The 23730-nt window shown below is 42.8% G+C and overlaps 1 protein-coding gene across 1 annotated transcript in view; it reads left to right on the top strand.

The window, feature by feature from the left end:
- Nucleotides 1–23730, top strand: part of RNF144B (ring finger protein 144B) — an 80408-nt gene that overhangs the window by 4600 nt on the left and 52078 nt on the right. The window contains exon 2 of the mRNA XM_007089770.3: nt 6978–7175. Coding sequence (XP_007089832.1) covers nt 7011–7175 — 165 coding nt within the window. The 5' untranslated portion in view covers nt 6978–7010. The remainder of the gene's footprint in view (nt 1–6977; nt 7176–23730) is intronic.

Below are 23730 nucleotides of genomic sequence, written 5' to 3'. Positions count from 1 at the left end.
AATAAACATTAAAAAAAAAAAAAAAAAAGATATTCCTCCTAATGGAGTGTCTGTCCTTTTCACCTGCATACGAGTTAATAGGGGTATATTTGCACATTAGTTCCATTTTTAGAAGATTACAGTCTCCGGGTTACACATTTATAATCTTGTTGACATCTTGGTAACTGTTGGGATGAATATGTTAAAGCTAAGGAATTACAGACTGAAGTACTTTTTCATTACCTGGGGGAAGAAGACGTAGTCCGCTTTCCTATTGCACGAGGCACGATGGTAAACAGTCTTTTACAGCAATGCTGCTACCTCACAAAGCCCGAGTAGGTGAATATTTGCTTCCATCACACCTAAGAACTAAGAATGGCTTGGATTTGTTTATACTCGAGAATAGTGTCTAATCTGTCTTGTTTTTTGCATATAATGATCAAGTGTCCCATATGTGATGCCAGGTATCTGTTGTTGGCCTTGGGTGTTACTCTTTCAGAAAATAATTAAGTAGGGGTGCCTGGGGGACTCAATCAGTTAAGCGTCCGACTTCAGCTCAGGTCACAATTCTGTGGTTCGTGGGTCTGAGCCCCACGTCGGGCTCTGTGCTGACAGCTCAGAGCCTGGAGCCTGCTTCGGATTCTGTGTCTCTTTTTCTGCCTCTCCCCTCCTTGTACTCTGTCTCTCAAAAACAAATAAACATTAAAAAATAAGTAGATAGAAGATATTCTCTCTGGGTAGAGAGATATCTGATATCTCTCTGATATCACTGGGTTTGTACTGGTCCATCTAGTCCCCGAATGGCCAGAGAGCGGGTCAGGGATGCAAACAGGAGAACCACAGCCCTGGCCACTAAGGAGGTCTGCCCTAAGTCCTTACCCCACTAAGCACTAATACCCATTGCCCTTGCTACTCTACCAGCCAGCTGGTCTACCTTCCATTCCAGACTATGCTTAGGGTAGAACTTCAGCAAATGGCTAGTGACTGATGATGGTCAGCACTTCACTAGACTCAGTCTGTGCCATTTGAGTCGTTAATAGCTTCTGTTAAGAACATGAACTAGGGCTACATAGTTGCATTGGGCAGAAGTGCCAGGGTCAACACAGTACTAATTTTTCAGATTATGTTGAGTGGAATCTGGTTGCCTGACATGTCCTTCTTGGTTGGTGTTGGGAGAGCTTCCTAACAAGGCAGAGATGGGATCTTTGGATTGCTGTTTCATTCTACTCGATTAGAATATTGGCTTCCTGAGAAAATCTCTCCATTATGAAGGCAACACTTCAGACGTACCTTCCCCACCACCTACCCTTCTTGAAAACCTTTCCCTTTGTAAGCTTTCTCTGAGTCATGCTTTTATATCTTTTATTCCAGCTACCTCACAGGAATGACTCAGTGCCTTACATGGGCATGGAAACATTTTGAGAGTGTTCCTGTGTCTCCTCTTCTGTTTTGTCCCTTGTTCTTGAGTAGATCTTAGACTTCCGTAGCACGGTTTGGAATTAAGACCTCAGCACAGATCGGCTGGCTTCTTACACGCATTCATATTCTCTTCTGTCAGTGATATCCAGGCGATTCATTCTGTTTATTTTCTCTCTCTCTGGGTCTCTTTAATTCTGCTTCATCCATTTATCTGAACTTTACAGTTTTTGCTGAATGGTGCAAAAATTCCTAAATAGCTAGGTAAGTATCCCGGGGAACCATTGTCCCTTCCGACTACATTATCCTTTTGTGCTGTGGAACGATCACCGAGACTCTGGGTAGTGAGGCAGAGGCGTAGACGACATTAGTTAAAAATACTTTGAATGTTGGCTCTTCCAGCCTCTGCATTTTTGGAGCAGATTGCTTTTCCAGGCCGCCAGCAGAATACGAAAAGTCCTTCTGCATCCTGTGCTTCTAGCATGCGCCCCGTTGTGTGGTTAGTTATATTTAAGCAAGTGGTACTTGTAGAATCTGGGTGAAGTCCGCCCTCGCCGCCCCACCCCCACCCATGCCATCAACTTTAGCGAGTTTAAACCTAAAAGCAGCTGTCCAGTTTCTTTTTTCTTCCCCAACATGCCCCTTGTCCTCTCTGCCAAAATTCGTTCCTCATTGGGTTCGGCTGGGTCACATCTGCAATAATGGTAAAAGCTGGGATCCTCGTTACCGTTTTAAAACAAGCAGGAGGGTGGACCATTCGGGTCACTTTCTTCTTTCAGGTGAAACGTGAGGTATGAGGCAGAACCAGTTGGGCAAGGCAGTGAGATGAATTACCGGCTCTCTGGGTGGATAGCTTTCCCCAAAACCTGGAAGGGAGCGGGTGTGAACCGTCAGTGCACCTGCAGAGACATGGTACGGTGAAAGGGTCGGGAGCTGTCAGCATGTGTGTGCGTGTGTGTGTGAGGGGGTCAGCTTCCTCTGGACACCCCTTCTGAACTTCATGCTGTTTGCTTATGGTCTGGGTGGGCGGCTGAATTTCTTCTCTTGGTGGTTCCATGCTGTGGAGACCGGGGGACCCGAATAAGATGTAAGTGAAGGGACACTAGGACACCTGGGAGCCATTCCCGACATCTCAAAGGAGAGAGAACTTCAGGACTGTCCTGATTGTTCCTTGAAGAGCTCTGTATGTAATGAATCAAGGGTGAAAGGATTTTCTGGATTCATATTCTTTTTATGAAGCGCTCAGCATGTGTCATTCATTTTAAAAAAATTTTTAATGTTTATTTATTTTTGAGAGAGAGACCGAGTACAAGTGGGAGAGGACAGAGAAGGAGACACAGAATCCAAAGCAGGCTCCAGGTTCTGAGCTGTCCGCACAGAGCCCGACACAGGCCTTGAACTCACAAACCAGGAGATGGTGACCTGAGCCAAAGTCTGGATGCTTAACCGACTGAGCCACCCAGGTGCCCTGAGTCATTCATTTTTAAAACCTTTATTAACTGATTTTGCCCAGAGTGAAAACTCGAAGAGCAGGTTTTCAGACTGTGCCTGGTGAAGCCTTGAGCATCTGTGATGGTGCCTGGCAGGTGCCCAGGGACAGGTCCAGGGGACCTGGCCTGGCTCTCCCCGTCCTCTTCCACCAGCACTGGCCCACCTTAGCTCCTTTACACGGTGGCAGTTTACTCCAGATTTTGTTTTTGTAAAATTCCATTGCCTTAAACATGTTTGAATGCCATCACTTCAGGGAGTCGGTGTTATTGCCCACAGAAAAATAAATCACTTCTTTTTGAAGAATCATTTTGAATTGTGCACATCTCAGAGATGAAATATGTGACCTCCTTCCTCTTTCTCAGTCACAAGTACGGCCTCGTTTGGAATGCTTGGAATTTTTGTTGTTGCTTTAACAGAACAGGTCTCTGCTTTGGAAAAGGCTTTTATCAAAATATTTTTACAGATAAAATATACTTTAAAAAGTTGTGTACATGTATATATAGTAAACCGCTTAATTGAGGTATGATTGATGGCCAAAAGCTGTATATATTTAATGTATACAACTTGATGAATTAGGAGATAAATATGTACCTCAGGAACAGCATAATGCCTGTACTTAACAATGCTACATTGTACGCTTAAAATTTTGCTAAGCAGGTAGACCTTTTTTTTTTTAAGTTTATTTATTTATTTTGAGAGAGACAGAGACAGTGCAGCAGGGGAAGGGTAGAGAGAGGGAGAGAGAAAGAGGGTCCCAAGCAGGCTCTGTGCTGTCAGCACTGAGTCTGATGCAGGGCTTGAACTCACAGTCTGCAAGGTGAAGACCTGAGCCAAAACCAAGAGTCGGGTGCTTAAGCGACTGAGCCACCCAGGCGCCCCACTAAGAGGGGAGATCTTCTGTTAAGTGCTCTTACCACACATACACACACACATACACACACACACACACACACACACACACACACACACACACACAAATAACGACAAATAAAGTGGACAGGAAGAAACTTGGAGGTAATAGATATTTTTATATTTTTATAACTTTGGTTTGTAACTCACAAAGTAAGGAGTGCAAACTTATGGATATGGCAGGTGGTAAGACCATGTTTCACTATTAACTTTTTTAAAATATTTATTTTTGAGAGAGAGTGCAAGTGGGGGAGGGGCGGGGGGGCAGAGGATCTGAAGCGGGCTCTGCGCTGACAGCAGAGAGTGTGACACAAGGCTCGAACTCATGAGCGCCAAGATCATGACCTGAGCCGAATTTGGACGCTCAACCAACTGAGCCACCCAGACGCCCTCAAAAGACCATTTCTAAGAGATAATCTAAGGAGTATGCAATTATGTCTTCATTTTGTGAGTGTCCTATGTCTCTTTCTAAAAAATGCTATAGGGGCACCTGGCTGGCTCAGGCAGTAGAGCATGAGACTCTTGGCCTTGGGGTTGTGAGTTCAAGCCCACATTGGCACATTGCGGGTAGAGATAAAATTTTTTTTTAATTTTAAAAATTAAAAAAAAATAATGTGGTTTGAGACTATAAGAAATAATTGACTTTGCTGAAGAATTCCTACATCTCCTGCTGTGTTGGAACAGCAGGACTAACCTGTTCCTAACAGCTTCCTCCAAATGGGCTCTTCCTGTATTTGGCATTTGTGGCATGGGGAGGTTCTGGTCTGTGTCAGTCCCCTCTTCCCTCCAGAAGCATTTACTGGCTACATTTCTTCTTCTTTGCTGTGGCCTTCTCCACCTCCTCTCACCCTCCTCTTCCTTCCTTTAAAAAAAAACTTTATTAAGTTTTAACATTTTATTTCCAGTGTAATTAACGTACAGTGTTATATTAGTTTCAGGGCTACACTGAAGTCATTCAACAGTTCTATACATTACTCAGTGCTCATCAGGCTAAGTGTACTGGCTGCGTTTCTTCTTGATGTTTGACTAGGGATTTCTCTTTTTGTGGGCAAAGATCATCAGAATGTGGTGAAGACAGCACTTGGATGAAATTGGTGATGTGTGTGTTACTAGGAGAAACAAACAGGTGATGGTTGTCTAAGCATCACCTGGAAAGAGGAGAGAGGTAAAATCACTAATTGACCCTAAAGAGAGATTTTTTTTCTTTAACTTCAAAATCCTGAATTTTATACGTAGGTTGATTTGCTCTTGGATGATAGCTCATTAATAGGTAAATAAGAACACCACATCTTAAGCCATATACGGCCTTTCCCAAGAAATACTATCACGGAAGCCAATCATTGGTTAGCTTCCTATTTAAATTTGTTTTTAATCAAGTCTACTACTGAGGGAGTAGGTAAAAAGCCTTGAATATTTCAGGTTACTAGAGTTTATAATAACTGTTGATTCTTTCTGGTATGACATTAAGAAAGTGCAGTTAGATCTCATAGATCTTTTTTCTGTCCATCCAATACAATTTGTTTTTTTCTCCCTTGTCATACTTTTGTACCTGTATGTTGAGACATAAGCCACTGTGGGGCTACATAACAAATGCCAAACATGTCCTTTCTTTTGCTCCAAAATGGGGATGAGAAGAGTCTGGTTCTTGTAGGGGAGAGCGTATTTACATTTATTTCTGTGGCAGAATTTATTAGGATTGGCCATACGCTCTTGAAATGGTAAGAACTTTAGGATTTTCCTTCTCTTTAATTAGAACATGAAATTTCTTGATGTGCTATAAACTATTGAAGATTACTTTCACAATTATTTACCTCTTCTAAAGATAATCTGAATAAAAACAAGTAGAAGGGTTTCAGTTATAATTTTTATTTTTCAGTGTAGGAAAATCCTATTGTCTTGCCATATTTAGAGACAGATTTTACTCTGCACAGTTTTCGGTGACCTTCGATAGCTGTAGTCATGGGCTGTTTGTCTCTTTATCTCTTTGTCTCGGTTTTCCTCTCTCCCTACCCCTTCTAACTTCTTTCTCTCCCCGTTCCATCCTTCCACATAATATCCAGTCTCTGGTGTAAGGGGCCAGGACTGGGCTTGGTCTCAGAAGATGGAGGTTCGAATTTTGCTCTGCTCTATACAAGCTCTGAGAACCCAGGCAGATTATTTAACTCCTCTTCAGAAGAAGTTATGATTGCTTAGCATGTCTATAAGATGAAGGAAATAATCATCATGGTTGCAAAAGAGTAAATGCAAGGACATATGTGACAGGACACAATTAGCACTGATCCCCCCTTGAAGAAAGTTGATTGGTATGAAACCTATAGAACGTAAAGTGTACCATTTCAGTTGTTGTAAGTGTGTAATTCGGTGGCACGAAGTACACTCACAGTGTTGTGTAACTATCACATTCTCCATTTCCAGAACTTTGCCATCATTCCCAACAGAAACTTTGTACCCATTAAATGGCAACTCTCTATTTCCCCCCTCTCCCAACCCCACCTTTCTACTCTCTGTCTCTCCGAATATGATGGCTCTAAATACCTCCTATTGATGGAATCATACGATGTTTGCCCTTTCGTGTCTGGCTTATTTCACTGAGCATAATGACTTTAAGGTTCATCCTCCTATTCCCTTTTAAAGGCGAATAATATTCCATTGAATGTTCATATCACATTTTGTTTATCCCTTCATCTCTTGATGGGCATTTAGAGCGTTTCCACTTTTTGACTAATTGTGAATAATGGTGCTATGAGCATTGGTGTGCCAAGTATCGGTTTCCATCCTGGTTTCAATTCTTTTGGGTGTATGCTGAGAAGCAGAATTGTTGGATCTCATAGTAATTCTTTGTGTAATTTTTTGAGTGGGGCATCCTATTTTCAAGTTGTTGTTTTTTTTTTAATCTGTTGGATTATAGTATGCGACTCCTAAATGGCGTGTTTATTCCTTGTGGTCTTTTCGTTCCCATAATTTACATTATATGAGTCAAGATGGTGAGGTCACCTTCAATTTCTCCAGGAGCACCTTGCCAAGGTGGCACGCTCTATAGGCCATGGGTCTCAGAAATGAACTTTGATGTATGCCTAGATATCCCGGAAGGTGAAGGTTTGCTCTGTTGGTGCCCAAATGTGTTGGTTAAACAACAGCTGTATTAATGAGTGCAATATTTTCTGCTTTGGACCTTCCTGTAGGGGTTGAGGAGACTGAAGAAGGCTGATGGGCTGATGGGCTCAGCTGGTAGGTTCCACTGTCTCACCATGACCACCGAAAATCCGACGCCGGGAGACCTGGCTCCGTCCCCCCTCGTCACTTGCAAACTCTGCCTGTGTGAACGGTCCCTGGACAAGATGACCACACTCCAGGAATGCCACTGCCTCTTCTGCACAGATGTAAGTTCTCCTTGAAGCTTTCATCACGAGCCTGAGAAAATACAACGGGGAGAACTGTCAAAGCACAGGATAGATTTCGGTGGCTTTCTGAGAAACCAGGGTTTGCTACAACAGCCTTCTGTTTTGGAGAGCAATTCCACGTTTGGGTCTGTTTCCAAATAGTGTCTGGAATGGTAAATCCCATATTTACTGTTTTTTAGGCAAAGCATAAAGTGTATGTGATCTTTAATTACTGGTTGAATAAGCAGGATCTGTTCTTAAAGTGCTAGGTAAGAAACAAAATAGAAATATTTTTCACACATCTTAGTTAACTCCCATCTGTAAGGAGCTCATCCGGTGTTGGATGATAGACCAGGTGGCCGTTAACTGAATTTTCTTTCATGCACTTTCTCGTCTCTTACAAAGCACATGATACATAACTCTTTTACTTTGTGCTTATCTCCCTTTTTTTTTTTTTTTCTGTCTTCACAATATGCTGAATAGTACTTATTCCTCATAATAAAGAGAGTATGTAGGTAGATCTCCAGGAGTGGGCCTTCCTCTTTTAGTGTGACACTTGTTGTCAATGGTCGTGACCTTGATGGCGCATTTCCCTGGAGGCTGGTTGATTAAGGTGTGAAGATAGGAAACAGACTGTTGAATTCAAGTTGGCTACTGCAAGTGTGAACCCAGTGGTCCTATTCAGATTTTCATTTATTCAAATATCTTTTGAGCTCCTACCATGTGCCAGGCACTCTGCTGGATGTTGTCCCATAGGGAAGATGGACTCATTGAAGGAACTGTCCAAGTTTGGCAAAGTCAGGGGTAGCTAGATGTAGTATACCAGCAGACTGTCTCACCTGCTTGGGGATGGGAGGGGGCATCCTGGTGGCAGTGATCTCTGAGCTGAGGCTTTAAACAAGAGTTGCAAATTGACGCTCATGGGTCACGTCTGGGCTCAACACATTTTTATTTGGATCCCCAATTGGGAAATTTCATGAAAAAATGAAAAAGTGGTAAGATCTAGCGACTCCATCCAGGCCTGTATTTGTAGGCCCTCTTTGTTTATATTACCTTCCTGTCTCCTGTATGTATTTGAATCAACTACTCTTAAAATTTTTTTTTAATGTTTATTTATTTTTGAGACAGAGAGAGACAGAGCATGAACAGGGGAGGGGCAGAGAGAGAAGGAGACACAGAATCTGAAGCAGGCTCCAGGCTCTGAGCTGTCAGCACAGAGCCTGACGCAGGGCTCAAACTCCTGCACCATGGGATCATGACCTGAGCCGAAGTCGGAAGCTCATCCGACTGAGCCACACAGGTGCCCCATGAATCAACTACTCTCTTAAACCAAGGATGAATTAAGAGTCACGCGGGATGCAGACTGGCATCTCAGCAAGGCAGAGGCCTGATGTCCAAGTTATAATATTTACCTTTTATCTGTGCTTTGGTAGGGCCTCGTCTGGGCAGACTGTTATTATTTATTAGACAAAAAGTGTAATAATCACCAGACAAATCTAGGTTTCATGCCCTGACTAGAGAAGGAAATTGAATAGTTCAGGTATAGTGACCAGTGCTTAAATCAAGGGAAGCAAGGACAGAGGAATCATTAAGGATGTAGAGTCATTTATAAAGAGGTGTATTTACTAAGCATACTTTTTAAAAAAATAGATTAACAATTTAAGGTGAAATAAATTTTGCTCTTTCTTGTTAATTTCATCAAAATGTCATGTTCTCAAGCTCATTTATATTGATTAAAAAACTTTTTTTGATTGAGGATTAGGGTAGGGAGAAGCCTTGGAATGATTTTTGGGTAAAAAGGAAAGTGACTAGGGATGGCCGGGTGGCTCAGTTGGTTGAGCGTCTGACTCTTGATTTTGGCTCAGGTCATTATCCCAGGGTGGTGGGATCCAGCCCCATGTCAGGCTCTGTGCTGAGCCTGGAGCCTGCTTAGGATTCTCCCTCTCCTCCCTCCCCCCCTCTCCCCTATAGAAAATGAAAAAAAAAATAAAATAAAAAAGGAAAGTGACTATAATCCTTTCCTTAAGTTTTGAACTCTGGGATCCAAAGATGACGAGTGTCCCAGGATCTGTGCCAGCCACTGGGATTTATCAGTTTGAGAAACAAAGCCAGCAGAGGTCCTCGCTTTTAGGGGCTTATATTCTATCAAAGGCAGTTGCATAATAAACAATAAACATAATAACTGGATGAGTTACAGAGGATTGGGCAACAGGGCTTAGAGAAAAGGCAGAGCAGGGCCAGGAGGGTGGAGTGCAGGTGGGGGCTGTTGCAGGTGTAGCAGGCTGTGAAGAGGACGCCTCGCTCAGTGACGTCTGTGCTTGGTCCTTCCTCATGTTATCAGTGTGTGTTGCTTAAGGAAGTGACCTTGTTGTTGAGGGGCGGCTTCGGTTTCCTTTGGTCTTGCTTTGCTGCTGAATGCTGTGCTTCTGAAAGGATTCTTTCTGACCTTCTCACATAATTTTTGGACCCTTGCTAATCTTTGAAACAAAGGAGTCAGAAGCAGCGTTTGGTTAAAGGCAGGAGGGAAATTTTTGTCTGGGGGTTACTGATGTTTGAAAAGCAGGATACGGAGTTCAGGTTTTGCCATGAGACCTAATAGTTCAGGATTCAAGTTTGTGCTTGTCAGCGCTGGGTAGAGGGTCCACAGGCAGAGGTGGTACCTCGTAATGACAAGGAGTGCACGCTGTCACAAGGATTGGTGCACGAGATCTCAGTTCCCAGTTAAAAACAACACAACGGCTTCTCGGTTCCCCTTTGGCAATTTGAGGGTAGGAGTTAGGACAATGAGAGTATTCTGTCATCTATGATCAGACTTCCTCATTGTTGGGGAGTACTCCAAACCAGAAAGTCAAATGGCTTGGTAGTTTTTATATCCCTCCGACGCTGGAACTTTTAAAAAACTATTAAAAAATGTGTCCAATCCTGCACATTTTAATTTGCACTCCAGTATAGATATTCAATGTTAGTAGTAAAGGTGTCAGATGTGTTTTGCGTTTTCAAGGCTGCAGAGAAATATGTGACACATTTGAATCAGCCATATACTACTAATTTCTGACTTTAAATATGATTGCATGACCTCTTCTAAGTATTGGCTGGGAAAGACTTCTCGCGCATACCGTGTCTTTGAGATGGTGTTGCTAAGATCCTTCTCCCTCCCTTCCTCATTATGAGAGGGGTCAAATGGAATGGTCCCCCTGCTGGATGCGGTACTATACTGGTATACTTTCGTAATTTAATAAAGCTTTTTATACATTCTGTCCTTAAGAATGTATAAGGACATTCTTGTTTTCCCTAAGAAGTATCCCTGACCACGTTGCTGTGAGCTTAAATTCTTTCTGTTCCCAAGATCCGTGTGCTCTGGGAGAGCAGTGTGGATAGATGTGGGGTGTCTGACCTGACCATTGGATGTGAGCCAGGTCATTCCCTATCTTTAGGGAGATTGGGCCTTCCGATAGGTGCCCCCAACCCACGTGCGTTCTGTGGACCTCTAGTGCTGTGAAACAGAGGTGGTCCTTGACTAAACTGTCCCATGGTCCGATTAGCTCAGAAACTGGTATGTTCTCCATTCCTTTCTCAGAAGGATCATAATGCATTCTAGAGGCTCTGTGAAATCTTGTGGTTAAAAGAAAAGCAAGGGGACCATGTTTAACTTCTCCTGAGGAAGCATTTCCATTTGACCACCCCACCTTTTTAGGGGACTACCCATTAACTTTCCCACAACTCCGGCTCTGGAGAACACTGCTTCAAATTATTCCCTGTAGGTAATTCTTGATTTAAATGACATCCAGAGAAAGGAATGTGATGGACTTTGCTTCAAATAATCCATGAGTATAGCTCGTTTCTTGTTGAAGGAAACTTAACGTGTTCCATTTCTGATGACAGTTTCTGTTAGACTCTTTGCTCAGCTGTAATATACAGAAGAAAGCGTGGCATAAAGCAAGGAGCAAGGAAGGCTAAGTATATAGGACAGAGATGGGCCTAGCTCTCATTAGCATGGCTGAACTCACAGACCATTACGTGCGTTGTGGAGTCAAGAAGTTGATACTGTGGGGTTATGGAGAGAGGTGTTGCAAAATCACTTGCTCTTGTACTTGGAGGTTAAATATCCCAGGGATGTTCGTCTACTGATGATATGCAAAAACTCTCTCTTTCTCTCTCCTGTGGATTTAAATAACTCAAACATGAAAATTCAAAATTTCCTTTTCTGGCATTTGCAGCATACTCCACCAGATAATGATACCACACTGTTATAATTCAAGTGGAAGAAAAAAAATTCACAAAAGTCCATTATCAAAGGAGGGAAAATTTGTGGGTTTGCTCCCCTGTGAGCAATTTTTGCCTCTCTGATTTATTCTGGAAGCTATTTCTGTCAGCCACGAATTAAAGCATAATGGAGACACAGTTGTTGCTTGTTTTTATAACCTAGATAATTTCACCTGAAAAGAGTCGGTATGTTGGGCATGGCCTATTTACCTTTCAGATTAAAGACAGGATGTGCTGAGCAAAAAGAAAATAACGTCCAGCCATATTCTTGACTTTTTTCCATTACATTTTGTTGGCTCTAAGTAGTTAGAACTCCTTTTACTATTCATTTCTCTGAGCCAAATGGATTTTCCAATGTTTAAAAAAGTGAGAGGAAATATAAAACTTTTTAGACCAAGCCCTTCTTTTCCTTGGGGCCTGTTGAGTGACCTTTAAGAAAAGCCCACATATGGCCTTGGAGACATTTACAGTTTGGAAAGATTTGCAGAGCGTGCGTGCGCTGGTGCATGTGTGTGTGTGTGTCGTGTACCCGTGCACACATGTGCACCCGCACGGGTTGGTAGCTTCCAAATGAAGCAGAGAACCTGCGGGTGTTTGTGCCTGGATTCTAACTGATAACTACATTAGGATTTCAGAAGGAATGACATTTTTCGACTACCACCTCCATTTTCCCTTTCCAGTGCAGCGTGGTGGTTAAGAGTGCAGATTTGGGGGTGTCTGGTGGCTCAGTCAGTTGAGCGTCCAACTTCGGCTCAGGTCGTGATCTCATGGTTTGTGGGTTTGAGCCCTGTGTTGGACTCTGTGCTGACAGCTCAGAGCCTGGAGCCTGCTTTGGATTCAGTGTCTCCAGTTCTCTCTGCCCCTTCCCCCCATCCCCCCTCTCTCGTTCAAGAATAAATAAACATTAAAAATTAAAAAAAAAAAATTTAAACATGAGTGCAGATTTGGAGGTAGGAAGACCAGGCTCAGGTTCAGGCTTTCCCATCAACATGTGTGACTTTAGGCAAAATCTTCGGCTTCTCTGAACCTTCCTTTCCTCTCCTGTGGGGTGGAGGGAGGTAGGGGATGATCATCTCAGAGAGCGGTAGGAGGCATTGAGTGAGAACTCCAGTCAAGTGCTGAGTCTCTTTTAAGTTGGGGCTGTTTTAGTCCTTTCTTTCCTAATAAGTTCTACTGTGTGCTGAGCTGTTCTGTTTTTCAATAATGTTTTAGAGAAAGGAAATCCTGTGAAAACTAGACCAGCTTCGTCTTTAGCCTTTTATAAGAAGATGGTTTTATAGGTGATTTCAACCTTACTACTATTCTGAGACACCCACAGACTGGCAATTAGGGTAGAGAGAGAGATTTCTCTGTTGGATTTGTCCAAAGATTGGCTAATGGCTTGGGGCTTCGATTGAAGAGCGAGAAGTAGGACTTCGAGGAAAACCAGCACAACTTTAAAAGTGAATAGATGAGAGTATCTCCCCAAAGAATATGAAAACACTAATTTGAAAGGATATGTGCACCCCATGTTTATTGCAGCATTATGTATAATAGCCAAGCTATGGAAGCAGTTCAAGTGTCCCTCAATAGATGAATGGATAAACGATGTGGTGTATATACACGAGGAATATTATTCAGCTATAAAATAGAATGAAATCTTGCCATTTGCAACAACATGGATGGATCTAGAGAGTATCATGATAAGCAAAATACGTTGGTCAGAGACAGACAAATACCACATGATTTTACATATATGTAGAATTTAAGAAACAACAAATGAACAAACGAAAAAAAGAAAAAAACAGACTCTTGACTACAGAGAACAAACTGGTGGTTACCAGAGGGAGGTGGGTGGGGGTGGGTGAAATACGTGATACGGGAATTAAGAGCACACGTATCGTGATGAGCCCTGAGTTGTGTATGGAAGTGTTGAATCACTGTATTGTGCACCTGAAGCTAATATGGTACTGTCTGTTAACTATACTGGAATTAAAATTAAAATAGTCAAAATAAATAAAACCTTCAAAAAACCCCGTAACAGTGAACAGATGTGCACATTTCTGATGGATGTAAGAGATCAGATGGCCCAGTATCTCAGGCTACCATTTATTTAAAAGCTGATTACCCCCAATAAGAATATAGTAATAGAATAACTTGTTGGCTTGATATGTATAGACTAGTATCATTTTAAGTATTTTCTATTGAGAATTCTCTGGAGCTGCAGGAAATAACAAGGCATCGTACGCCAGCAATGTCACAAACATTTTTTTTGTCCCCTCCTCTAGTCGTGGCCTGAGGCACTAAAATTCTCCAGTTCTCTGCCTTCCCGTCTTGTAGTACTATTAAATGCACAGAAGTAAATTCTGCCAACTTAAAGCCCTCTCTGATTCCGTTGGTTTCTGCTACTAAAACATTTCAGTTTACAAGGTTAGTCTTCGGCTTTCCCTTCACTTTACTTTGGGGTAAAGTGAAATGATCTGTGCCAGGTTTTCAGTGACTTCATCTGACATCGTTTATTTGTAAATGACTTCAGTATTCTCACTGCTGAAACTTAAAAGCGTTCCGAGGATAATGACTTTGACTTTGTATTAGTCAAGTCACTGATTTGAAATGCAAATTCGATACTCTATTTTCCTACTGTGGAGGGAGCTGCTGCAGGCCAGAAAGCATCGGAGAAACAGGAGCAAATTGTAAGAGCGTGAGAAACCGAGTCAGGATGACTCAAGAAGGAGTTGGCTTTCTGGACCCATGATCTCATCCACGCCTAGTGCTCACCACTCACTTACTCAAGGCAAGTGGTGAGATGTAGCAAGACTGAAGAGCAGCAAAAGGAAACCACACTCTTTGGGCTGAGCATCTCTGTCGTAGCTCCTTTCTGGATGCCAGGATGGTTTCACATCTGAGACTGGGTCTCAAATCTGGTTGCTTGGGCTCCATTGATTCAACGGACACAAAAATATTTATTGTGCCACGGATCGTTCTGACGGTCAAGATACGGTCGTGAGCAATTGGATCAAGGCCTAGTTGTTTAGATAGCTCAGATTTTAGTGCGGGGCACAGATACTGACAAGCAGGTACTTGTTGGTATGATGGTAGATGCTCTGAGTTAAAGCAGGGCAAGGGGATAGCGAGTGGTGCAGGAGAGGGGTTCCTACTATGCATTGGATGGTCGGGGAAATCTCACCAACAAGGTATTATCTAGGCAGAGACATGGAGGGCCTGGGGAACCGGCTGTATACATATTAGGCAGAAGAGAGTTTTGGGCAGAGGGGAGCAGTGTGGCAGTCTGAAACTGGGGTTGTGTTTGGTGTTCAGGTACAGCAAGGAGGTGTGTGTGTGTGTGTGTGTGTGTGTGTGTGTGTGTGTGTGTGTGTCCGTCTGTCTAGCAGGGGGGACTGTAGGAGATGAAGTCGGAGAGGTAGTGGGGTCTGTCTGGAGGACCCTGCAGACTATCGTAATTATGGCCTCAGTCTCATGTGAGAACAGGAGCCTTCGGAGGATTTTAACCCACAAAGTTAATGTGATTTAATCATGTTTTAAATGGATCACTGTGGGGCGCCTGGGTGGTTCAGTTGGTTAAGTGTCTGACTTTGGCTCAGGTCATAATCTCAGGGTTCATGAGTTTGAGCCCCACATTGGGCTTTGTGCTGACAGCTCAGAGCCTGGAGCCTGCTTCGGATTCTGTGTCTCCCCCTCTCTCTGCCCCTCCCATGCTCATGCTCTGTGTCTCTCTGGCTCTCAATAATAAATAAATGTTAAAAAAAAATTTTTTTTTAATGAATAAACATTAAAAAAATTTAAAAAAAATAGATTGCTATGTTAATAAGGGTTACCCAGAGAAACAAATCCAATAGGAGATAGATGTACATATCTTCAGTATGAGATTGTGTGTGTGTGTGTGTGTGTGTAGAGAGAGAGAGATTTATTATAAGAAATTTGTGCAATTATGGAGGTGAAGTCTCATGATTTGCTGCCTACAAGCTGGAGACTAGCTGCAGGAGACCTGATGGTATAGTTCAAGTCTGAGTCTGAAGGCGTGAGAATGAGGAGAACCCCTGGTGTAAGTTCCTTCCTGAGGGCAGAAGATCAGTGTCTTAGCTCATGTGGTCAGGCAGAGGGAATGAATTCTCCCTTCCTCTGCCTTGTGGTTCTGTTCAGGCCCTCAGCTTATTGGATGAGACCCACTCACATCAGGAGGCAGTCTGCTTTCCTCGGTCTACCGATTCAAAAACGAATCTCCTCTGGAAACACCCTGATAGATGCACCTAGAAGTAATGTTGCCCAAATATTTGGGCACCCCTTGGCCTGGTCAAGTTGACACATAAGATTAACCATCACAGTCACCCTGGCTACTGCATAGAGAATTAACTACAGGAGCAAGGATGAAAGCAGAGAAACTAATTACAAGACAAATATAATAATCCAGACCAGAGGTAATAGGGCCTTGGACCAGCAGGTGGTAGCCACTCATGTCTTTGGGTAGTCTAAGGCTCCATTTTCTTTTATATAACATAGGGATAATAATAAATCACCTAAAGTTATAGAGGAGATTGCAGTAGATAAAGCATTTAGACCAGTGCCCATAATGTAGCTAGCGTGTATGTAGCTCTCTACATAGTCTGATCATCAAAATTTTAGTCTGATCATCAAGATTTTGCTTGAAAACCTCCAGGATAACACTGACTATTCAATTATGGAATTTTAAACCCTAAGCTGTTTTTTCTTCTACATCCATTTGAAGCCTATTTCTTTAAAAAAAATTTTTTTTTAAATGTTTATTCATTCCTGAGAGAGACAGAGACAGAGTGTGAGCTGGGTGGGACAGAGAGAGAGGGAGACACAGAATCCAATGCAGGCTCCAGGCTCCAAGCTGCCGGCACAGAGCCCGACATGGGGCTCGAACCCATGAACCGTGAGATCGTGGCCTGAGCTGAAGTCGGACGCTTAACTGACTGAGCCACCCTGGCACCCCGAAGCCTATTTCTATATAAATTCTACCTATTAGTGCTGGTTCTGTTGAAATCTAATTTGCATTCTATTCACCAGCTCTGTAATGTTCGAAAGAGGCTTATCTTACTGTTTAGGATAAGATTACTCATTAAAAAGTCCCACAGTGCTCCATCCGTTGTGGGAATATTAATAAATAGTACTTCATTCCCCTCCCTCCACCCCTTTTTGTTGACACAGGCTTTGGAACAAGATTCATTTGCACAACATTCTTGCCTTTGATCATAGGTTGAACAAGTACTTCAGGCTTTTCTATATTCTCTTAGGAAAGCATATGGTATCAGGATAGGGGGGCGGTACTAGGATCTGGAACAAGATTTGATTTCTTTTTCACAAAGAAGGTTATAAAAAGATGGTATGTTGGCAGTCTGTGTTGGTATGTTATGGAGACTCTCTCTTTTTTTTTCCCAAAGCATACCTTGCCAAAGTTTAATTTTTCAAACCACATATTGGAATGCAATAGGCTGGCCAAACATGCAAATCACCACCAGAGAGAGCAGGCAAAGTGGGAGCACAATGATAGAAGTTACCCTTACATCCACTGAGTCACCCAAGTTTATCTGTTTGTTCTTTTGTTGTTACACCTTTATTCCGATTTCCCCCAAGTCTGTTCCCATCTTGATCTGATGCTATTCTTCCATTTGACACTGGCACGTACCAGCCACGGTGCTGTGGGCATAGACACATGGGTGCCGTGTGCATCCCCCATGATTAAGTCTGGCTCGCATGGGGGAGTACGGTGTGCTATGGGAGCATCAGGGAAGCCACTGAAACTAGACCTGGGGAGGTGAGGGAGGGTTTCCTGTATGGCCGAGACCAAGAGAGGACTAAGGGGTTGCTTGATGGCAGTATTGGTGGGGCTGGGATAGGAAGAGTACCATAGGGAGGAGACGCAGCCATGTATGAAGGCACAGAGCCAAGAAAGTGGGGCATACTGAGGCACTGAACTGACAGAAAGCCCTGGAAAGTACTGTGGGAGGCATGGGGGTGCTTGGGCATGAGGTTGGAGAGGCGAGCAGAGACTGGATGGGGTGGGTCTTGTATACCTTGTTACAGAGCATTATGGAGCCACAAAAGGCTTTGTCTGGGAGTGGGGTAGGGAAGGTGGCTCTGGAACAGAGTGGATAATGGTCTGAAAGGGAGCAAACGGGTAGGGTGAAGGAAAAAGGCTGGTGAGAGCTCAGAGAACACCCCCCTCATCCACACATGCTGCATTGACTATGGTAGACTGCCGTTTTGAGGTCTGGAGTATGAAAGTTATTTTCGTGTCCCAGTTTCTCCTTCCTATGCATTTGGATACTAATGTCAGATTTCTTAAAATGTTGCTGTCAAAATGCCACTCCTGTTATTCCTTCATGTGCTCCTGTTTGAATCATCTTCCTTGGGGCTGTCACAAGTTCTGTCGCACAACATCCATTCAGACCACCTTCTGCTGTGCCTCTCACATGAGGTATTGCATACCTTCATGTCTTTTCTTTCCAGAATCTTCATCCCTTTTTCCTTTAATTCCTAATGCAGTCTCGTTGCCTGGTCAGGGCAGTTACAAGTCAACAAACACTTATTATGATGAGAATACTAAATTGAGGGCATTTATTGGTGAAAAACTCAAACATGGTTCTTACCCGGGTGGCATTGGCTACCCTAGTGTAAAACGAGCATCTCTTTCCTGAGGGCATTCACTATTAAAATCGAATTGAATAGATTTCATACAAATCTCCACATTGCCTTACTTTCCAGCCATCTGACCGAGATCCATTTTATCCCTCCATCCAGATTCAAAGTCCACTGAGGACAGAAGCCCAAGAAGAAAGGCATCACCAATGATCAGTGTTGTCATAGTAAAGCAGCATGCACTCACCCACCTTATCTTTTCAAAGAAAATTTTTTTTCATGTTCATTTTTTGAGAAGAGAGAAGGAGTATGAGTGGGGGAGGGGAAGACACAGAATCCGAAGCAGGCTCCAGGCTCCGAGCTGTCAGCACAGAGCCCAATGTGGGGCTCGAACCCATGAGCCATGAGATCATGACCTGAGCTGAAGTCAGACACTCAACCGACTGAGCCACCCAGGTTCCCCTTACCCATCTCATTCAGTGCGAGGCATTTCATCCATAAAATGATGACCCAAATCAGTCATTAAAAAATATCCCTACTTTAAAGATCATGAAGTAGATATACAGTAATCCCTTGTTTACTAGTGTAACAAATTTTGGGGTTTGTGCATTCACATTTTAAAGTCGACTCAACCCTCCCTCCCAAGCAAATCATTTACCCGATTGCCAAGTCCCTAAAGTACTCAGGGCAGGGACATTGACCTTGCCGGAAACAGAGAGCTACTCCGTTAATGTGACGACTTCTGCAAAGTTTGCAGTAATTTCAGGGTGGGATGTATAGGGTTTTAGTTCCTCTGTTTATGTCTTTGTAGAAATAGGAAGTCAACAGGCAAATGAAGGCCCCAAGGGACGAGTCAGAAGGAGAGGGCACATGGCTGATTTCTCACTTCTCTTCCACTGTGCATCCAGAAGGGCTTTTGGTCCCAGACTTTGACTTCAACTAAAACGCCAAGGTTTTGGTGACCAATCCCTTGTACGCTGATGGGGTAGAGAATGTAATTAGAAATACAGTGAAACCTCAGTTTCTGTTTTTCTTCCTTCTCACCCCATTTTTCCATACCCTCTCTCTCTCTTTTTTTTTTTTTTAAGTTTATTTATTCTAAGAGAGCGCACGCATGCGAGCAGGGGAGGGACAGAGAGGGGGACAGAATCCCAAGCAGGCTCTATGCTGTCAGCACAGCACCCCACACGGGGCTGGATCTCACAGTCCATGAGATCATGACCTGATCCAAAATCAAGAGTTGGACGCTTAACCCACTGAGCCACCCAGGCGCCCCCTATTGTGGACATGCCTCTATGTAACGACATATAGACCCACCTTCATTTTTAAGTGTTATATAGTGTCCTGTGGGATGACTGTGTCAAAATTTATTTAATGAGGCCCTTCCTAATGGCCAGTGTTTGCTGTTATAAATAAAAATGTTTGTATAAATGTCAAGCTGTACCTATTAAGGAAAAATTCCTAGGAGTGGAATTACCTAATAAAAAGGCATGTGTATTCTAAACTAATATGTATTGCCACATTGCCTTCCCAAACTGTTGTGTCAACAGCCCCCACCAGATAGGTAGGAAAGCCCCCTTCTTTGACGCTCTGGGTATTTTCAAATTTTTTACCTTCCCTAATCTGAGATGTGCAAAGAACACATCTCACTGTTGAATCAGGGCTTCCTCTTTTAAGGAGGAAGCAAATTGTGGCAAAAGAATCCTATCTCGTGAATCCATCTTTAAAAAATACACGGTATATCTAGTGCCAGTACAGTTTCAGCTGATTTTAAACCATGGTACTCACAGTATTGTTAAGTTAGAAAAATAGGTCCTATCAAGAGGAGTATGTTCTATGTTGGAGACATGAATGAATGAGAAAGCATTATGCTTATAACGTTGGTCCTCACGTTGGTGGGAGATGCATTATACCACAGAAGCGTTTACCTGCACTGATAAGATGTTGCCATGTAGGAAAAAAGAACTTATAAAAATTTAGACAAGTTGAACCCAAAGAGGTTGTAAGCTAACTAGAAAAGTCAGTTAACGTTAAACCTCCATTTTCTGGGTATTTAAGTGTATCAGCAAGGATTGGTTATGCGACGTTTTTCAGATATGCCTGGCACCTCTTGGAATCAGGCTAGACCCAGTCGGTGCCTCATTTCCATGGAGATAAATGGCTCTGTGTTCGCCAAAAACCTCGATGGTTTTGAATCATTTCCCATCCCCAGTAGGGCGATCCTTTTGGTTTGACTCTTTTGGTAAGTGTTGGTGAGTTATTAGCCACTGGAATGTAGGGTTTTTATTCAGTCTCTTTGATCCTCAGTTTATTCATCTATTAAAAAAAAAATCAAGGAGGGGCACTTGGGTGGGTTAGTCGGTTAAGCATCCGACTTCAGCTCAGGTCACAATCTCACAGTTTGTGGGCTTGAGCCCCGCGTCGGGCTCTGTGCTGACAGCTCAGAGCCTGGAGCCTGCTTCTAATTCCGTGTCTCCCTCTCCCTCTGTCCCTCCCCTGCTTATGCTCTCTCTCTGTCTCTCAATCTCAATAGTTGATTAATAGTAAATCAACATTAATTTTAAAAAAAATCGAGGAAAGACAAGGCATTTAAGTACCTGCCATGTAATAGGTATGAGACTATTTTTTTTCCCTCATTTACTCTTACTCTCCAATTTACACATTAAGCATCACAGGATTGAGCCCCACATCAGGCCCCTCAATGACAGTGGAGCCTGCTTGGGATTCTCTCTCTCTCTCCCCCTCTCTCTCACTCTCTGCCCCTTTCCCCTGCTCACTGTCACACACTCTTTCTAAAATAAATAAAATGAAGAAAAAATAAAATATATAAATCCAACCCTCTCTATTTACTAGTCATTTGTGTGAATGGGGAAATACTAGTCCCAGAGTTGCTGTGAAGAGTAAATGAGATAATTTTAAGACACCTATCACAGCTACCACTGGAGTTTGACAGATACTGTCATCCCCATCAAATTCGTTTCTGTAGTCGTAGGCCATTGGTTCCCAAAGGGTAGTCCTCAAAGCAGCAGCTGTGAACTTGTTAGAATTGCAAATTCTTGGGGTGCCTGGGTGGCTCAGTCAGTTAAACATCTGACTTCGGCTCAGGTCATGATCTCACAGTTCTTGAGTTTGAGTCCTGCATCAGGCTCTGTGGTGATAGCTCAGAGCCTGGAGCCTGCTTCGGATTCTGTGTGTGTGTCTGTCTGTCTCTCTCTCTCTTTCTCTCTCTCTCCGTAGCTGACCCCCATCCTCAGCCTACTAAAACAGAAACTCTGGGGGTGGAGCCCAGTGGTCTGTGTTTCTGTCCATCCTCTAGGGGTTCTGATGCCCTGGCCTGGGGGTCTGTGCAGAGCTCTCTTATGGTGAAGCACAAATGAATTGCTGACCATCATGTACTGTCAAATACATTTGCTCTCTCTGTCTCATTTGTGACCACTGACACATTTCTGAAACAACTGGTTATATGGCTTTGACTTATGATGTTTGCCTAATCTTCTAATTTGCTAGAATATGGTGCTAACTCAGGATATTTGGAAAGTGGCTGTTGAAGGATCGTAACTGGGTTAGATTTTTAACAAGACAGTCAAGGGCAGTCTTGGCTGTGCAAGCCTGTGGATTTACTAAGTGAAAGAAAAGGAAGACTGGTTCCAATTACGGCAATTAATGTGAAGAAAAGTAAGCACCACGTACAAAATCCCCAGATTTCTAGAAACTTGCTTTTCAGGAATGTCAAACATTCACGTTTTTGCAGAATAAAGTCTTGGGGAAAAATTATGAGATGAGGAAATGGTTGCAACCTGGTACCACTTCAGTTATAAGTAGAAAGATATTCTGATTATGTGATGCAGTGGTTGAATTACATCATCTGAATTAATTTTGAATATTACAAGATTGCTCATATTCAACCTAGTCACCGTTAATCCAAGCTTTTCTACTTGTTCAGAGTTCACTTTTTAAATTTTATTTTAGAGAAGGGCGGCGGGGGGCGGGGGGGCGGAAGAGAGAGAGAGAGACAGACAGAGACAGAGACAGAATCTTCAGGATCCATGCTCAGCTCGGAGCCTGATGTGGGGCTCTATCCCACAATCTTGGGATCATGACCTGAGCTGAAATCAAGAGTCGTACATTCAACCGACTGAGCTACCCAGGCACCCCTGGAGTTCACATTTCTTAAATCTAATAAATTCTCTTTTGTAAATGTAGCCAAGGAAGTTGGCTTAAGGTTTATGTCTCTTCTAAACTGATAGTACATTGTTTCTCACTAGTACTCTATGCAGAGAAATGATATCCTCTTAAAAAAAAACTAAGCATCACTGTTATCAAACCTCTGGTCATTGATGTGAACTCTTTTGCATGCTGGCTTTGTAGGTTATACCCTGTAGAAAGAAAATGTAGCTCGTAATGAGTTAGCTTCCTTATCTCATTTATACAAATGTAAATATTTTTGAAAACTTTCAAAAATTTAGATAATATTTCTGCCATTGATTTTAATTAAGATTGCATTTCATTCTAATTTATTCAAACTCTGGTTTAAATAGTAATACAGATACTGGGGTTTTATATAAACTGTAACACAGATGATTCTAACTTTAAGGAACATTAAAATATGTTCACCAAAATTAAAATTTGGTGAACGGTGTAATTTGTTTTCTTTTTAACGTAAAAATTTGTACAACAGGGGCGCCTGGGTGGCCCAGTTGGTTAAGTGTCTGACTCCTGATTTTGGCACAGGTCACGATCTCACAGTTCATGAGATTGAGCCCCTTGTTGGACTCTGTGCTGACATTGGGGAACCTGCTTGGGATTCTCTGTCTCCCTCTCTGTCTGCTCCTTTGTCCTCTCTCTCTCAAGAATAAATAAACTTAAAAAAAATTGGTACAACAGTTTGTTATGGAACTTTTCAAACGTACAACAAAGGTGTACAGAATTTTAACAATATCCATATTCCCACCATATCTTAGATTCTAACATTAAATTTTTACTCTACTTGCTTTATCCTTCATCTGTCCACCCACCCATCGTATGGATAAGTGGATATGGATGCTCGTTGTTAATTCTCTAGTAAAATGTGAGGACCACATTCTTTACTAGGCTTACTTGGATTGGTTGAATAGTTATATTTTATGCAGATATTGGTTGATGCAGATTGGTTGAATGGTTATATTTTATGCAGATAACTTGCATAGCCCTATATCATGGCTCAAGGTTTTTTTGACCCTTTATTAATTTGGTGTTTGCTTCTTTCTGTATTGCTAAAGGCCTTATGTGTGTTCTGGGAGAGTCAGAAAGGCTGCCTGAGAGTTCAAGTAGGGACTCTTTAGGTACACAGGAGGAAGGGAGGAAGACAGCGATAAATGAGTTCAGTGGAATCTCCCGATGTTTCATCTGGGCTGTGTTTATTCTCACTGCCTTTCTTAGGCCTGTTGGCTGGGACCTCGGGGCCAGCTGAGGGCTGGCAGTTCTGAGGGCTAATGTTTCTTTGGAGGAAATGGAAGGATGTAAACTTGGCCAGGCTTCTTGCTTTCTTTCTCCTGGAACCATTGGTTGCTTTTCTGGGTATACGGGTATAAGGTTTGAGAGCACCTGGCACAGACAGATTTCTTTGGAACTAGTATGAAAACTGGGGCTCCCTCCGTTAAGAAAGGCAACCCTGGGCGGAGAGAAGGGAAAGCCTCTGAGAGGTCAGTCGGAG

This window comes from Panthera tigris, chromosome B2, assembly GCF_018350195.1.
Source record: "Panthera tigris isolate Pti1 chromosome B2, P.tigris_Pti1_mat1.1, whole genome shotgun sequence".
Classification (NCBI taxonomy): Eukaryota; Metazoa; Chordata; class Mammalia; order Carnivora; family Felidae; genus Panthera; species Panthera tigris.
The sequence above is the reverse complement of the archived record's forward strand: the minus strand, read 5'-3'. Positions and strand labels throughout refer to the sequence as shown.